This window comes from Ascaphus truei, chromosome 13 (genome assembly GCF_040206685.1).
Source record: "Ascaphus truei isolate aAscTru1 chromosome 13, aAscTru1.hap1, whole genome shotgun sequence".
Classification (NCBI taxonomy): Eukaryota; Metazoa; Chordata; class Amphibia; order Anura; family Ascaphidae; genus Ascaphus; species Ascaphus truei.
Window position 1 is genome coordinate 6,025,822 of NC_134495.1, and position 18,829 is coordinate 6,044,650.

The 18,829-nt window shown below is 44.8% G+C and overlaps 1 protein-coding gene across 9 annotated transcripts in view; it reads right to left on the minus strand.

The window, feature by feature from the left end:
* Positions 1 to 215: 215 nt before the first annotated feature.
* Positions 216 to 18,829, minus strand: part of ATXN2 (ataxin 2) — a 78,929-nt gene continuing 60,315 nt past the window's right edge. For 5 of the 9 annotated variants that reach the window (XM_075568168.1, XM_075568166.1, XM_075568167.1 and 2 more), the window contains 11 exons: positions 18,272 to 18,591; positions 17,385 to 17,448; positions 16,236 to 16,388; positions 15,878 to 15,944; positions 14,043 to 14,227; positions 12,737 to 12,869; positions 6,298 to 6,351; positions 3,850 to 3,995; positions 2,798 to 3,037; positions 2,240 to 2,405; positions 216 to 676 (listed from right to left, as the gene is read on the minus strand). In XM_075568168.1, coding sequence (XP_075424283.1) covers positions 642 to 676; positions 2,240 to 2,405; positions 2,798 to 3,037; positions 3,850 to 3,995; positions 6,298 to 6,351; positions 12,737 to 12,869; positions 14,043 to 14,227; positions 15,878 to 15,944; positions 16,236 to 16,388; positions 17,385 to 17,448; positions 18,272 to 18,591 — 1,563 coding nt within the window. In that variant the 3' untranslated portion in view covers positions 216 to 641. The remainder of the gene's footprint in view (positions 677 to 2,239; positions 2,406 to 2,797; positions 3,038 to 3,849; positions 3,996 to 6,297; positions 6,352 to 12,736; positions 12,870 to 14,042; positions 14,228 to 15,877; positions 15,945 to 16,235; positions 16,389 to 17,384; positions 17,449 to 18,271; positions 18,592 to 18,829) is intronic. The other 4 variants (XM_075568163.1, XM_075568169.1, XM_075568164.1 and 1 more) reach the window with 3 other exon arrangements.

Here is an 18,829-nt window from a genome sequence, read left to right on the forward strand (position 1 = left end):
AAAAAAAAAAAACAGGTGTCAGTTTTTAAAACTTTTTTTATTTTTTATTTTTTTTTTTAGGTTTTATTTTATATTATCTACAAAGTAAAAGTTTTTTTTTCCTTAACTTAAAAGTTGCACCGCTGCTGTGGTAGAGCGGTGACATCATCAAACCTGATTCATAAATAATAATCCATCAGTTTGACGATAAGAATCTTTACTGAATCGGTTTCAAGTTTAGTTAGAAGTAAAAGGGATCTTAGAGTCTTGATTTTTTTTTTCCTGTACTTTTTTTTGTGTTTTTAAAGGGATAATAGCAGCAAGAATCACTCAGGTTACTCCTTTCGCTAGCTGACGAGTTCATAACTTAGAAGGGCCATTAAAAATAAATAACTTCCAGTTATCAGCAAGCAAAGTCTGGGCTTGTGAAGGACTGACAGTGCACTGTATAGCCTGCAAGTTCCTACATGCCTCTTACTCAGTCCGAAAATTTCCCTCTGCAAGATGAACGGTTAGCATTCCTATCGGATGTTACAAGAAATCAAGGTTTTAAACAAAATAAGTGAAATTCTAGTTGTCAGTGCTTCAAGCGGAGAAGCAGGAGGTGGGTGGAAGTTTGGCCTACAAAAGGGATCCAGCCTTTTACGGACTCCAGTCTGGCGTTACAGCTGCTGCTGGTGCTGGTGATGCGCTTGTACTAGGGAGAGAAAAGAAACAGAACGTATAGTAACATAACCACGCACAGAAACAGATCGTATAGTAATATAACCACGCACAGAAACAGAACGTATAGTAACATAACCATGCACAGAAACAGAACGTATAGTAACATAACCATGCACAGAAACAGAACGTATAATAACATAACCACGCACAGAAACAGAACGTATAGTAACATAACCACGCACAGAAACAGAACGTATAGTAACATAACCACGCACAGAAACAGAACGTATAGTAACATAACCACGCACAGAAACAGAACGTATAGTAACAACCACGCACAGAAACAGAACGTATAGTAACATAACCACGCACAGAAACAGAACGTATAGTAACATTACCACGCACAGAAACAGAACGTATACTAACAACCACGCACAGAAACAGAACGTATAGTAACATAACCACGCACAGAAACAGAACGTATAGTAACATTACCACGCACAGAAACAGAACGTATAGTAACATTACCACGCACATAAACAGAATGTATAGTAACATTACCACGCACAGAAACAGAACGTATAGTAACATAACCACGCACAGAAACAGAACGTATAGTAACATTACCACGCACAGAAACAGAACGTATAGTAACATAACCACGCACAGAAATAGAACGTATAGTAACTTTACCACGCACAGAAACAGAACGCATAGTAACATAACCACGCACAGAAACAGAACGTATAGTAACATAACCACGCACAGAAACAGAACGTATAGTAACATAACCACGCACAGAAACAGAACGCATAGTAACATAACCACGCACAGAAACAGAACGTATAGTAACATTACCACGCACAGAAACAGAACGTATAGTAACATTACCACGCACACGTTGAAGTGAAGCACCAGTTACAATTAACCATCCACTTTTCAATACGAAACGACTAAGGGAGGGGGGCTCAATTCCAGTCATCAAGGCCTCCCCTCCCCCCCCCCCCCCCCCCCCCAACAGGTCACGTTTTCAGGATATCCCTGCTTCAGGAGAGGTGGCTCCCCTATGCTGAAGCTGGGATATCCTTAAGACCTGACCTGTTGGGGAGGGTGTCTTGAGAACCCTTGCACAAAGGACAATTCCTAATTGAAGGTGACTTTTTATACTAAGTATACCCCTCTTTTTTAGCCAGTTATTAAATAGGAAACATTTAGTTTTCTTGCTTTACATGTTTACTTTTTAATCCAGCTTTGAATTTACAACCCCTTCATCATTTTATTGGGATCTGGGTAGCATAGCACAGAATATTGGATATAACCCTATATCCAGCCCAGCGTGTATTACCATCAAACTACTACCAGAGGGGTCATAACAAGAGGCATCCTAACTACATGACTCCAACTGACCACTACTTGTCTGCACGGAGCTGCTTAATGAACTGGACCACGTATCTAAAAATGGAGTATATTATCCATTCGCTCTGAACAGCTGGCATAGTCAGTCTGCTACTGACGGGATTACGAAGTCTCTCCATGTCATTGAGTGGCCTACAAGAGATATATTTGAGACCATAACCCTGCCTGTGTCACTCACCTTGAGGATGTGTCATATAAGGGAAATGTGTGGTTGTAGAAACGGGAATGGGCTGTAGGGCGCTTTGAGCGATAGCAGCTTGAGGGCCACCTGGAGGCTGTGCCGTCATCAGCATCATTGGGTGACCAGATGGGTGAGAAGGAACCATTCCTGACTGGACATGAGCCTGCATCAAAAGCAAGTGTCAATCAGGCGCTTCAAAACAGCCTACCCCAACATTTGGTTCCCAGACAATTCCCAGGAGCTAGGGCAAAATGTTTGAGAGCCAGCGAGTTTGAGAGCGAGCGAGTTTGTGAGTGAGTGAGAGAGTTTGAGAGCGAGTGAGAGATTTTGAGAGCAAGTGAGAGATTTTGAGAGCGAGTGAATGCGAGTTTGAGAGCGAGCGAGTTAGAGAAAGTTTGAGAGCGAGTGAGAGCGAGCAAGTCCACACGCCTAGTGATTGCTGAAAATTGCTCCCGAGCCAAGAGCATATGTTGTATAAATGATGGTATGCATGGTCAGTGAGGCAGATTATTGCCTCCCCCAAATAGATGTATGGATAATGACGACGGTGGTTACCTGCTGCACATGAGCCATGTGGGGTTGGTTGCTATAGGCAGACTGGACATGTGACGGGTGGATTGTGAATACAGCCTGCTGCGTAGGGAAGCTGTTCTGTGGGGACTGTGCATTGGAGCCCTGTGTCATGGACGGTGGAGTCTGAGCGAGCCCGGCGTGGTATATAGCAGACTGCTGTTGGTTAGCCAGGTGCAGGGCCTGCGCTGCCTGGTGCTGATGATGCTGCTGCAAAGGGGAGAACTGAACATTAGGGGAAAGGGATGTTCAGGTGAGAATAATGCACAATGTTTTCCAATCAATCCTTCATATTTACATTAAATCTACTGTAGTAATAGCACTAAGGGGGGGGGGGGTGGGGGGCAGGGGGGCAGATACGCAAACTCTACTAAGCTTCTCTCAGAGAATTTTCCCCAACTCTTTTGTTCCCAAGGAACCCCTATTCATATGATCCATTTAAATACGTCAGTGTGGTCACCTTCAGCAGGGGAACAAGACGTCTTTTCAGTGTAGATGGACTCAATGTTGTTCAATAACCATTAACCCTTTGCATGGCCCAGCCCTTTGCCACAAAGTCAGGGGTGACCAACAGGTCAGATTTTCAGGATATCCCTGCTTTAGCACAGGTGGTGCAGTCAACTACTGAGCCACAGATTGGAGCCACCTGTGCTGAAGCAGGGATATCCTGAAAACCTGAGTGGTTGGTGGCCCTTGAGGACTGGAGTTGGCCTCCCATGGCTGTGTCACACACTTATTGTGCCCATTTTCTGGAGTAAGGGACGCCGCGATAATGTGATCGCGACTTGATGAAGGGCCCATGACACTAATGTGGCAGCCCCTCTGGGAACTAAAGGGTTAAAAAAAATACCATGTACATTCCTTTTACTTTGCACAGTTTTTGGGATGCATTAAAAATAAAAACATTTCAAATCTCTATTTCATTGCAACGTTTTAAAAACAAAATCCCCTTTTATCAATAAATCCTATTTTATGCCGGCGTATAACAGAGGGTCACAGGCTTCAACAAGGGGGTTTATACGAGAGAGATCTCTTACCTGGACCGGGCTTGGAGCCGGATGACTCCCGCCATGCTGACCCTGTTGCTGACCGGTGGGTGTTGCGGAGGGCTGAGGGTGAGGATGAGGTGCATGGAGAGCAGCGTTCTGGTGTGCGTACTGCTGTGCTAGGGAGCCAGTTGAAACTGGAAGCCGGAGAAAGGGAGACAACTGGTGAGAAGTGAGACACGCCACACATGCAGCAAAACATTCCCTCCCCCCTCGCAGACTGCATAGTTACAGACACGTTCTGGCAGCACGTGGCACGGCGGGAGAAGCCGAGCAGTGGTGTGGAATTGGGCGCACGCGCGGGAGTGCACCACGTGTTGCAAGAACGATAGCTACAGCTGCGTGCTGGTTGCACGTCGCGCATGTGGATTGTATTTGATCATTCACTGGATGGATTACACAGAAACTGTGCAATTCTCCATTAAAAACTTCAACTAAAAAAAATTAAATAATTTAACACATTTTTATTTGTGTCCCAAATGGACTTTAATTTAACCCCATCATGGTCATACTTAACATTTGACACTATAAAGGTTTGCACATAAAAAAGCTCCAGCTTTGTATGTTACACAAACGTTAAACACCGCGGCGTGCGATGCTGGAGAAGCAAGCTAACGCTGGAAGGAGGAGACGGGGCTGGAAGCGCTCCAGGACAAGTAGTCATTTCACCGCCTGGACATTTGGCCCCCAGGGCAGTTCACCTCCTCAGGTAAATATACTGTATCCCCCAACAACCCAAACCTTAATCCCTTCCCCTATAAACCCTAATCTTACAGGGATGCTCAACTCCAGTCCTCAAGCCCCCCCTCCCCCAAAAAAGGTCAGATTTTCAGGATATCGCTACTTCAGCACTGGTGGCTCAGAGGCTCAGTTGAAGACTGCACCACCTGTGCTGAAGCAGGGATATCCTGTAAACCTGACTTGGGGGGGGGGGGGGGGAAGCTTTAGGACTGGAGTTGACCACCCCTACCTGAACCTACCGTCTACTTCAGGGTCGAAACGGCAGCAGCTAAAATGTTTTTTTTTCTGGCTGGGAGACTATTCAAAAGTATGAAAACATATGTCTTGCAGACCCACAGACAACTGCTCCCTGCTCAGCAACCCAAAGCCCAGGTGGGGACTAATCCTGAGCCCCATGGGAAGCAGTCAGCTGCGCGGCTAACCTATATGAGGTTGCCAGAAAATGAGATACAGCTTGACTGCATTAAATCACTGCCCTTCATTGTTTTACTAGCCTTAGCGAAACACAAAGCCAAGTAGTAATATCTCAGCTAATAATGTAATAAGATCAGACGATTTGCAGTATTGATGCCCATAAAAAATGAACCAAACACTACAAAAGTATGCCAAATATGGACTACTCCGCATAGTCTGTCCACTTACACTGCCTGGCAACTGTAACATCGGATGGCTTACCCTGACGTGTATTCCCCTATCCATGTGGGAAAATAAACTATGCCACCTATTCTAAAAGAAAGTCATGGAGACATGCATAAACAGCTTGCAAAGTTAAAGCTGGATAAAAGTTTCGGCAAAAGCACAACGTGGTAATTAAGAAACATGTCAGACAAACTAAAGACACATCCAGAGATATATATATATATATATATATATATATTATATATATATATATATATATATATATATATACACATATATATAGCTGCCTAGCGACTTTATGGCTTAGTAATATTTAACAAACCACTTAACAGGGGTTCTCAACTCCAGTCCTCAAGACCCCGCAACAGGTCAGGTTTACAGGCAATTCCAGCTTCAGCACAGTGGCTCAGTCTTTGACTCCCTGCCCAATGGTCATATTTACTTAGGTCAGTTATGGGTTAACAGCTCCCAAAGTGCATCAACTCCCATTCATGTCAATGGTGTGTCAACCCATAAAAAAATCAGCCGCTTACCGCTTTATCCGACAATACCTTCCACTGTTCCAGCCTCGATTTGTTCCTCCATTACATAAATGAAGATACTGTCTCTGGGTTACAATGGCGTGGATTCAACCACAGCTTACTTATTCAATTGTGCAGCAATACATCGCAAAAACCAGACACACTTAACCCCCTTTTCCTGCTGCTTCCCAAGATGAAATCAAACCGCCTCAAAGAAATGTATAACCTAACAAATCAGAATCTAACACACCGGGGCTGTACAAGGTTAATGGAACGAGTGTTTCTCTCTCTCTCTTCCCTCCCCCCCCCCGACGTAAGAAGCCATGTTCACTGCACAGAACCCGCAGAGAAGAGGTCTTAAACTTGATGGTGGGAAATTAATCAGCAGAGGCTTGTGAGGTCTGATGGTAAGAGAGCACTTGTCAAGACCTGTTCAATTTGTTTTCATTGTTGCTGGAAAGGAAAACGTACATTGCAACACATTCACGCCGGCTTTAACGCACAATATGCAGGAAACGGAAACAAAACAGTAACTCACTGGCAAAGTAGAAAGAAGGGGCCGACTCCTTGTTGTTTGGCATTTTGGGACATGCTGAATTTGGGGAAATAGAAAGGTAAATTAGCCCTTTTATATATTAAAAAAAAACAATGATTTTTTTGAAGCGGATATACTTCTAAACATATATGTTACATTAAAAAAAAAATCTGGCCCTAAAGACCATTCTATATTCAGAAAGATTTCAGGTGTTTTTTCCTATTTCATTAAACGCTTCCCATTATCAGCAAATCTGTAACACATTGTGGGCTCTTCTGGTAATAAAGATGCAAAAATAAAAATGTATACACGAGCCTTACATGAAAACCCTTGTGCATTGTAGCTTAAAATTTCTTAAATATGTATGACTCTTCTAATACAGCATAACAAGGACACAGAATAATAATAATAGCATGTTCTTGTATAGCGCTGCTAGTTTTACGTAGCGCTTTACAGAGACATTTTACAGGCACAGTCCCTGCCCCGTGGAGCTTACAATCTATGATTTTGGTGCCTGAGGCACAGGGAGATAAAGTGACTTGCCCGAGGTCACAAGGAGCCGACACCGGGAATTGAACCAGGCTCCCCTTAAAACTCTCAGTGCCAGTCAGTGTCTTTACTCACTGAGCCGCTCCTTCTCCCCAAAAGTCTTCTATTACAGTTAGATTCCTCCAAGATATCGATATTATTATTATTACAGCTCAACCCCCTTATAACACTGTGCTTGGGGTCCGAAGAATCACATCGCGCTATAAGCGGATCGCATTAGAAATAATGTATAATTGTATGCATTGTCCAATAAAGTATTTAAGATACCAATATTCGTGTTGTAAAGTATTCATACATACAAAAATTGGGAGTCGCGCTTGCATCGCGTTATAAGCGGATTCGCGTTATAACGGGGTTGAGCTGTACTGTCCTGGAACAGGACTGTGTGTTCCTGGCCTTCAGGCTGCCCGCTGCTGCAACAATGTTGCGACCGCTTGTGGGTTTCTTGGCTTCAGCCAGTTGCCATGGCAACCCCCCTGCTTTTTACCAGGATGGACTGCTCCCCCTCCCCTTGCCAGGTGGTATTGTCCCAGCATGCTGCCTCTTCGTACCAGCAGCCACCCTGAGCCGCCATCTCTCCTATCCTGGGAAAGGGACTGGTTTTTACCTATCCCTATATCCTGCATGTAGCTCACTTCCCCCATTGCTCCCCTCCCCCCACAGCTACCCTTGCCCCCATAGCTCCCCTTCCCCTTAGTTCCCCCACAGCTCCCCTCCCCCCATAGCTCCCCTTCCCCCACAGCTCCCCTTCCCCCACAGCTCCCCTCCCCCCACAGCTCCCCTCCCCCCACAGCTCCCCTCCCCCCACAGCTCCCCTCCCCCCACAGCTCCCCTTCCCCCACAGCTCCCCTTCCCCCACAGCTCCCCTTCCCAGTGTTCCCTCAGTACCTTTCCCCCCTTTTTATTTGTATGTTGTTGCCCCAAATAAACACTTCAGTGAGTAAGAAGGTTCCCTCCCTGGCCTGATATATGGGATGGAGTTACCCTGCCTGTCCCTGCGCGTCTCTCAGGGTGTGCTTGGGCCAGAACAATTATTATTTGAAGACCATGGCAGAAGGGAAGAGATGAACCAGTCTGTGAATCAGGAAATAGGTGTTCAAAAGCGGTGTGCGCCACGTGCCGGCGGGGTGTGCACGCCGCGTGCCGGTGCTGTGCGCGCGCCGCGTGCCGGCGGGGTGTATGACTCCGTGAAATGAATATGGAAATTGACAGCACGGCGCCAGACCTTCAGTTTACAAGACACAGCTGAGGCCCACAAAGTCTAGAAGCCAGCACCCGCCACAAATCCTGGTACAATAAACCACAGGGATATAATCAGTGGTTTGGATGTGCAGCCTAGTTTGGGGTTATTGAATCCTTTTTGCTGCCAGGATGCAGTGCACAGCTTTCTAACGCACAGACCAACCAGTTGTAGCACAGAAGGTACAACCCGGAATGACTTCCTTAGCGGCTCTGCCTATACCTGGCTCTTTGATGACATACTTGGCTTTCTCAGAGAACTGGAGGCTCCATGTGTATAAATCAGCAATAAGGAACTCATTTACTGCTTTGGGCCTTTTGGATCTTAAGAAAAATAAAGATCAGAATTGGAGCGGTTAGTAGTTTTTACTAGGTGGGAAGCAGGGGGTCTCCAAAGCTGAACCGCATTAATTTCAGCTCCAGGGACCCCCTGCTTCCTGAGATACTTAACTGAAAAGGGGCTTCTGCTGCCTGGGAATGGAAAATGCCTGTTTAAAGGTCCCGCGTGCCCTTAAAAAAAAAAAGATAGGAGCCCCTTTCTTTTGATGCAAGTATCACAGGTAGCAGGGGACCCGGGGACACCCCTTGCTTCTCAGGGAGAAGGAAGAAAAAAAAAATAATAATAATAAATATATATATAATTATTATTTTAAGATAAACCTCCTTTAATGTAAGTCATTGGTGCTTCAACGTCAGTTAAAGTCTTTTAAATCTCATCTCCAGCAAGGACTGATAATGCACTTAGACCTGCGCATATCTAACGGTCAGAGGACCAATTAGCAGAGCTAAGCTGTAACAAAATTAAACTCCTCGTTTCATATTCCTTATCAAATGTTTTGGGTAAAATACTCCCAAACTTTTTGTTTTTTTTATACCCCCCAACATTTTTTCACTCATTAAATGTCTCACTGGTATATTTATTTGTGATCCTATGGCACCTTTAAATGAAACACAAAGCTGTTATTGTTCATTTTTGTTATAAGCTAGCACTGTTTATGGGAAATGATAGAAAATGTAATAAGTGACGGAAGAAGTCACAGACAAAGATTCTTTGTTCCTTTAGATCAGCAGCTGACAATTGAACCAGGGATTCCCATGAACATGTCAATACTCATTTATAATAATATATAGGAAACATTCTTAAGGGAGAAATCAAAATCACAGCAAGAAATCCAAAAATGTAGCATCCAGATGTGAAATTATTTAAACATGTTTAAATACAATTGCTGAGAAACTCTCACGGTGCGATCAGTGCAAAGCGAAGAATTTTTCTGACACAAATCAAATTCCAACTCGTCGTTACATCCCATTTGCTGAAAAGGCATACTGCTTGTAATTTAAGGGAAATACTTTTCCACTTAATCACTTCAGGAATTTGTGAATCGATTTTGTCTTTTCTCTTGTTCAAGGTTTACAAAATGGAAGCAACTATGCTTCCATCCTCGAGATATTTTTCCTTCTACATGGCTACTTCTAGCACGGTTTAAAATAATGACCGGCTGTGAGATTATCCTATCCGAGAAGGTAAAACCAGGCCTCGTGTACGTTTGGCATAGTTGTTAACCTTATGGCATGGTCCGTTCCAAACTGCATTACTGCCATCAGAAGCTGTTTGCAACATTTGGAGCTGTGCATAATAATTTTTTTATCAACCTTTAAAGGAGCATTCTATACAATACCCTTCATATTTATTTAAATAAATGCGTTCTGTAGGATTAGAGGAAACTTCCTACGGGTTTGTTTTTTAAATGTAACTTGTCATTTTTATATACTGTGCATCCTTTGATTTCTATAGCAGGTTTTAGCCCACCTCTTTGTAACATTTTCCTGTTTGTCATCATTTGTTGCCAATGTTCCCAGCAGTTTGAGCTGCTAACAACCAATAGCTAAGGCCGTGATACCAGAAATCGCCGGCGACGCAGCTTCAAAACAAAGCAATAGAATCCAATGAAAGCGCACATAGCAATCGCGACGGTAGCGCTGCGACGTTCTGTAACACTTCTGTCTCTTGAAGAGATCTGAGAATTTGTTTTTCACAAACGACGGCCGCATCATGTGATTGCCTCGGGCCAATCACAGTTCATCTGAACCAACCCTACACTACGTTATGGTGGGTAAAAAAGGCAACAAAAAACCTCCACCATTAGCATACAGCCAATAAAGAACATCACTTGTGAGCACATTCACATGTCTTAAACAGGTCTGCAATCCTACCTTTCACCATTATCACCTCGCATACAGTGCTCCCACTGCAAGGGATTCTGGGAAATGACATGCAAATGAGCACACAATGTGTCACCTTTTGCCTGGAATATCCATTCACATGGAGCCCATTTAAACAAATGCATCGCTATTCACACAGCTTTTAAGCACAGCATGGGACTAGCAAAGCAGGTCAAACCACTCACAGACAATTCAACCTTAATGGGTATCACCAGTGTGAAGGTTGAGGCACACACACAAAAAAGAAATAATATATCCAGGTGCTTGCAGACAGGGAACACCAGCCCGTCTAATAAACACACAAAAACATGACGTCCGCAACACCCTCTGTCAGAGCTGGAGAAAAAGACCTTGTGGTCTGAAACATACAGCGCTCTGGAGTTTTGGCGATTGCTTGATGATTTATTGAAATTAAATAATCTTTTTTTCTATTGAGTGTGCTCCGGACTTCATGGGGGGGGGGGGTGGTGTGTGTGTGTGTGTGTGTGTGTGTGTGTGTGTGTGTGTGTGTGTGTGTGTGTGTGTGTGTGTGTGTGTGTGTAACATTAGAATAGCGCTAATTGCATTTTAATCTCAACCACCTCAGATGTGCAATGATGGGAAATAATTAACACCCTTCTGGTTACTACATACATATTGCGCTTGAGGAAGGGGAAAACCCGGCTTAGGCCGCAATTATAGTTGTGGCGTGCGCGCACTTGACGTCACACGGGCCTGTCGCCCGCCCACAACATGCACGGAGGCTGGAGGCTGGAGGCGATGGGGTGGCGTTGCAGATGCGTCACCAGGCTGGTTCGCCCTCATTGGCTGACGCGGCGGCCGTTGCATGAAAAAAACAACAAATTCAATTGTATTTTAAAAAATAACCCCCGGTCACACAGTGGTCAGAGCTGCAGGCGCCGGAGCGTCTGGCGGCACGTGCACCAGTTTCAGCCACAACCTGTGGTCTGCGGCTGCAATCTCATTGGAGAGCAGGAGATCCGACAAAGGGGGCGTGGCGGTGGGCACGGCCATGACATCACACGATTGGTTCGCCCTCATCGGCTGAACCTCTGCAGTGACGTGGCCAATGCTCGGCCGCCGCGCCAAAACACAAAAATCTTGTCTTTTGGCCAAGGCGTCGCATATCGCAGTTTGTGCACGCGCACACGCCGACTGGGGCCTGCCCCATAGAGGGCTGTGCTTTGTGTGCGGTGCGCACACCGCAGCAGCCACTGGGGACCTGGCCTTCTGGTATTATGGAAACACACTTCCCCTATAACCACAAGCTATCCGTGAATAGGAACCTTTGTATGGTCTCCGCTTCCTCCTGCACAGAAAGCGTTACTGTTAAGTTTAAATACACAATTGCCAAAACAAAAATCAAGCAGTGTTGCAAGGTGGTTTAAATATAGAACAAATATTGCCACTAAAGAAGTAGCTCAACTTTACAAGCTTCTGTACATAAAATCTGCAACATGAATGTTTCAGGTTTAAAGCAACAACCCCGTCTACACTTCCCCAAAACTGGGGTGTCCTCAGGAGCTGAACTACACTATTTTTAGTTGCAAAAGTTAAAGCTCCTGTTCGGGATATTAAAATGGCCAACAAATACTGCGTACCGATAAGACGCCACAATGGAGTATGGATTCTTATTGGATGAGCGCCGGTGCATCTTTAAAAATCCAGCAAGTAAACTGGCAACTAAAACAGCAAGTATCTCAGAAAGCAGGGGGTCCCAGAACTATAAATAGCACCGTTCAAAATCTGTAGCGACATTTTAAACAATTCCAAAATGGGAGGATTTAAAGCGTATATATATATATATTCAGAGAGTGACATTTTTCAATTGTTGAATTATACTGTATAACTTGGCACTTCCAGTGTCAACTGGCATTTCCTCCAGAGAGGAGCGATTAAATTAAACTCAGAACCTCCCTCTCCTTCCCTCGTCTTTTCATTCCCATCAAGTCCTTCCTCACAGCCCCCATTTCTCTACTGGTATTTGGAAGATGTTAGAGGAGGGCGATTCGTGGCAGTGAGACTAACAGTTCCAACTACTAAAAAGCTTCAATGGGAAGGGAGGTAGGGGGACTCCATTCCCAAAGGGGAAATGACACCAGTTTACTGCTGACTGCAGCATTATTTTCAGCGGCTGATAAGCAACGCCTACGGGTTCGTCCCCAGTGATCGCGACCGCTCAATAGGGCAGCAGCCTTAATATCTTATTGGTCCTTCTGAGGTAGACCAGATGATAGCAGCTACACTGGTACAAGAGTGGCAGTGTGTAATCCGCTCTCTGTGTTGGCCCTATGACCGTGAATGGGTTAATGTACATCTGCAAAGTGCTCGTCAATAGCTTATTGTCAGATGCTGAACACAGACAAACAAGTCATTATAAACAGAATCTCACTGCCGGTCTGTTTCACGCAGGTGGTGAGGAGTTTCTTACCATACATGGCATGTGTCTGCTCAGGCGCTCCGTACTGCGTTGCAGAGGATGATACTAAACCAGCCTGCGCGTGCGTTTGCGGAGCCATCATTCTGGTATTCCCCTGTATCAAAGGGCTATATACATGTGGATGCTGAAAAAGGAGGAAACCGTAACGGGAACATCACATGGAGTTTCTCTGTATTGTTACATGTAACATTGAAAAGCTACGAGTAGACATTTGTGGTGTTCTACACCAGGGATAGTCAACTCCCAGTCATCAAGGGCCACCAACAGGCCAGGTATTGGGAATATCCCTGCAGTGGTTCAGTGATTCAGTGATTGAGCCACCTGTGCTGAAGCAGAGATATGCCCAATACCTGGCCTTTTAGGACTGGGAGTTGGCCAAGTTGGCCACCTGTGGTTAAACGTCTGGAAAATTAGGCAAAAATAAATTCCTTCACAATAGCCTCTATCCAGAAATACAAGATATAGATCCGATCACATTTTGATGAAATTCTCAGAATTGTTAGTATGGTTCTATAAACATTAATAACCAACATTTAAACATACAGTATTACTATTATAGAGAATTAGGTAGTTTTAAATGGGATCCTTTTATAAAATTCTATATAACCCGAAATCCCATAAAGAAAAATGATCAAGGTGAAAAAAATAAAATTTGGGGCTTAAATTGTAGGTTTCGGACTCAGACAAACCCACAAGTGTATTCAATAATACAGGGGGGGCACAATATTTTCTGAGGGGGGCGCAGCACTTACAGGGGCCCCACGCTCTTCCCCAAAGCATTTGAATTAAATGCCAGGGAAGCGCGCGCACGGCCTCTAACTTACTTACCTGGTCTCCGGTGGCTTCTGGCAACGCGGCGTCAAATGATGTTGTGACGTCAGAAGACGCCGGACAAACCATATGAGAGGAGCAGGCAGGTGAGCACAGAGAGGGGGGGTAGGTGGAAGTGCAGGCAGGGGGAGTATACAAGCAAGCGGCAGGGGGGGAGAGCAGGTGCAGGGGGGGGCGAAGACTAAAGTTTGCGCACACCTGTGCAATAATTGAGGAAGAGCTGAAGCCTCTATGCCAGGGGCGAACAACCACAGTCCTCAAGGGCCACCAACAGGTCAGATTTTAAAGATATCCCTGCTTCAGCACAGGTGGCTCAGTCAATGGCTGCACCACCTGTGCTGAAGGAGTGATATCCTGAAAACCTGACCTGCTGGTGCCCCTTGAGGACTGGAGTTGGCCGCCCCTGGCCTATGCCTTGTAATACATGTTATATTGTAACTTGGCACAAACACGCGATCGGCATTACCTGAGACTGGTAGTGTTGGACGTGCTGCATGAGAGGCTGATTAGAGAACTGTTGAGGACTATAGGTAACATACTGCGTAGAGTAGGCAGGCGGGGTCGCTACTATAGGGGGTCCTGCAGCAGACACAGGGTGCATCATGGTGTTCTGATGGTGCTGATCTTGTCGTTGTTGGGGCATATTTGGTACTGAAACACACCGGGTTGATTAACAAAATACGTTCATAAAGCATTGATTAGCAATGATCATAATCAGCTTAATAAGAAAACATAATGAAGGCACCGAAACGTGGGCAAACTCACTTTACCCCAGTAACTCAAACCTGCAGGCTGCATTGGGAAGTTACCTTCCAGTACAAAGTTTTAGCATTGTTGGTTTATCACCGCAGTGTTATAATGTAACAGGCAGTAATCAGTGTATAGGAGGAACTCCAGTGTGTATGAAATGAATACTACTCAAACAGTGTGTGTTATTAACAAAACAGCATTTTGAACTATTCGAAGTTAGACTCGGGTCAATCTGATGTAGTGATAAGGAAACGATCAGGGTGAATTAGAGATCACTATTCTCCTATTCTGCGTGGAAGATGCATGTAACCATATAGGACAGGCTACGAAAAAATTTTTTAAAAATTAAAAAAAATCTTACAAAGCCACAGATGGGCGATGGTAACAGCCAGGATCCTGCCGTCTCCTTTATTACCGTACGTTATCATTACTGCCCAAAGCCGTTATCATGTTAGGTTTGTAAGATATAGACTAAAAAAACACAGGTTGAGAATTTGCAGAGGCTGCTGGATTCATCATTCTGAGCTGTGACTAATTACTACTGATTACACATGGCAGGAAGTAGATGAGTGATTGATTCACAATTAATAAAATATTGGCAAAATCACTCATGGGTGGGGGGTTCAGCCTGCTTTGCATGGTGTTTTGTTCCCTTTTAGCATCTTTAAAAATATAAATATATGCTAATGTTTGGTGACACCGCCCAGAGTCCCTTGCTGCAATGCAGCCAATGTATTCTGGGTGATTATGGGGAAAGGCTGGTTAAGGGCAGGAGTGCTCAAATCCCGTCTTCGAGCCCTCCCCAACAGGTCAGGTTTTCATGATATCCCAGATACAGCACAGGTGGCTCAATCAAAGGTTAAGTCGAAGATTGAGCCACTTGTGCTGAAGCAGAGACAGATTGAGCCACCTGCCCTGAAGCAGGGAAATCCTCAAAACATGACATGTTGTGGGGGGCTTGAGGACTGGAGTTGAGCCCCCCTGGTTTAGGGACATATCAGACGTGCGAGTGTGTTAAGAAGTGTTCATCATTACCGTCCCTTGTACTGTGGAGGGTTGTCTCATCTATTTTCACTACTCACCAGAACTTGTGTACCTGGTATGCAACTATGAAAGGGGTTCACGTCGTAAAGTCAGCAACGCCCCTCAAACCATGATACCAAACAGCTGTCTGAGCAGGTTTGCCGACTCTACACTTCTTTAACCAAGACTGTGCTTAAAAAGCTGTGTAATGCAGCAGGCATAACCTTATAGGGGTCCATGTTCAAATGGGTAAGCAAAAAAAAAAACAGTGCTCATTTACTTGTCACCCAGAGTTCCTGGCTGCAGCGGATACACTGTATGCTGTGTACTTATGGGGTAAGATAAGTTTAGAGACCTGTCAGAGACAGGTGAATATGTTCAGAAGTGTTATCTATCATTACGTAAAAATAAAAATCTGATCACCCCGTATGGTAAACCAGGTATCAAGACTCAACAAGGGAAAACTCTTCTGTACCAACGTCATGCAGCATGCAGACTGAGAAACTAAGCAAAGGTGCCTTATCTCACCTTTACCTGCTCTGTAGGTCTTGGCTTGATTAACTGGCATTGTTGTCATAGGAATTGAATATAAAGGCTGAAATAAGGGGGGAAAACACAAGGTAACAAAGTTTAAGCATTTTACTCCTCTAAAATATATGTTTATATACATGTATAATTTAGCAAACACATTAACTCAGCACAGTGACACACAGAGCCAACCTGAAAGAGGTTACCGTAAAAAAAACGGAAAAATAATGTTGTGTGAAATACAGCTTTTTACGAACATGACATTCGATAGTAGTCATGTTTTCTCTACTCAAAAATTTTTTTTTTTAAAGTCAAGCCACTTGTTTGATTGTCCAATCATTTTGCTTTGTATTGTTACCTGCACTCCTGGGCTCACGGGAACAGGATACATCATATTTGGTGCAAAACACACTGGCTGAGTGTACACTGGGGTTGGTTGCTGATGTCCCACCATCGATGGACTTGGCTGGGCTTGTGGGCGAGGAGAGGTCGGTGTTGTAGAAGGCTTGGGCTATAAACGGAGACAGTACGCATAACTAAATGTTGCCCGTCATGAAAAACCGATAACGTGCCTGGTGAGGTCAGTGCTAAACTGTATGACTTAAAGTAGCTGATGTCAGCAGCTATGCAGCTATGTAATAAACAAACATTCTCAGCGCATAATGAAACGGCCATTACTATCGCAGAGGAAACACTCCTTTCACTCGACGTGTCCGTCATAGGTGGTAGCAACAATGCAATCAGGATCCATTCCTCCACTGCGGATTGTTTACTGAAGGGGTATTCAACTTCAGTCCTCAAGATCCCCCAACAGGTCAGGTTTTCAGGATATGCCAGCTTCAGCACAGGTGGCTCAAACAGTCCTAGCCTTCAACTGAACCTCTGATTGAGCCACCTGTGCTGAAGCAGGGATATCCTGAAAAACTAACAACCTGTTGGGGGAGGGGGGGTTGGGGGTGGCTTGAGGACTGGAGTTGAGCACCCGTGGTTTACCGTGTGATGTGCAGGGTGTAACGTACTCCAAGTAATCTAGATGTTTGGCATTAAGGAAAGTAGGTGTTGCAAGTGCCACCAAGTTTTAAAAGGCTGTGCCAAAGCAAAAATGAAACATTCTCCTATTTCCTGGGTATAGCAACATAAAGAAGTTATAAGCCATGGTTACTCCGGGCTACAGCTTTTCTACCTTTACCGACGGCTTTGTTAATGGTATGCGCGAGTATTAAGTGACAAATGTTACTACAACATTCTTTTAATGGTGTCTGAGCAGTGTGATCACCATTACTAGAACAGCTGTGCCAACATCTAGTTTTGTTCATTCTTGCGTCTGAATTGGCCACCGGTAATTTTCTGGCGCGTAGCACTGATAGAATAAGACGTGCATGTAGGCAAAGTGCGCGATTAAATGTTCATGCTGGATATTAAGTCATTTAAGTACAATACATTCCTGGTTTCAGTTAACATATGTAGAAAGTAAAGAAGCCATGTAAAAACAAAAATTCATTATTACTTGAGCAAATGATCGTGGATTGAACTCCTTTGCATTGGGATTTAGTGTTGATTTTCTCACTTGCCTAAAGTAAGAGATAAAGAGGTATTAGTGTTCATTAGGGTTTGTAGCACATTAGCAGCAAACCTGGCTTCAAGTCATAACTCCCATCACCAGGTTGTTCTGCTGGTGAGACCAGCGTTACACTGACTCAAAGAGCAAACCAGCAGATCATACAGAGTAAATAGAATTGGACTTTAAATTAGAAACAAATCAATTTGGACTGATCGTGTGAATCGGAGGGTCTAATTGTTTGAGCCCCCTGCGGATTTATCTCTTGGGGTGCTAAAGATATATATAAACCAGTTAGCAGCCATAACCTGAATTTCAGTAAAAATGTGTGAGGATATACCTTCAATACTGCAATTGGACAAAGGAGAGAAGGTGGTCCATTGACTAATGCCCTTTTTTTTCCCTTTCTTGTTACATGGATGGGAAGCAGGGGGTCCGTGAGGCTGAAAAGCTCTCTCTTTATTTTGGAGACCCTCTTGTTCCTGAGACCACTGAAGTTTAGTGCCGGTACCATCCTCTCCAGGGGAAACAAAGTTCAGATTTAAATCTCATGTGATGCAGGCCAATAGCAAACTGCGTCATCCGTCGCGGCTTCCTACTGGCTTGCGTGACGCAGGGGATTTAAAGAGCCAGGCAGTACCGGCGCTACGTTTCCCAGTAAGTATCTCGGGAACCAGGGCGGTCCCTCAGCTGAAAAGAACGCAGTTCATGTGCCGGGGGACCTCTGGCTTCAGACGGGAAACTGCTCCTGTAACCGCTTTCTAGTAGCTGCGAGAACTGCTGGAGATGGTGCACACTGGTGAATACACCCCAAGCTAAATCAGGAGAAGACTCACTCAGAAGAGTTTTCCTTCTTGTCGTCCTTGTCATCCCGATCCTGTTTGCTTCCTGGCCCAGAGGTCTGCACACCTTGCGATGTGACCTCGGGGCCTCTCTTGTGTTCAGAGCTGCCGCTACTGCTGATAGATGGGGAGATGCTGGGGCTACTTGGCTTGCTGCTGCTGTTACTCGTGGGGGCATTGCTGCCGCTTTCGCTCGCCGACTCCTTGGCGACTGAATCTGCCTTCTCCTTCATAAGCTCTCTGGGTTTCTCGACCCCTTCACGGCTTTTGCAGAGCAGCTGATCCATAGCATCGGGGCTAGAGCTAGGCTGTAACTGGTAATCAGGCAATAGGCAAAGTTCAGCATTCAAGTTATCACTGAGCTTAGGAGTCAAATGTAAAGTCGGACGGACGCGCAAACACCGATTTGTACGGGCACATATGATTTATTTAATGCAGTAAATCCCCTTTTACGTCTGGTGTGTTACCACCATATGCAGTGATGCCAACGCAACTGTAGCAGTTTAAAACCTAGCAGTGCAAGGAGGAGTCCGACACCGACGGCAAGAGAGC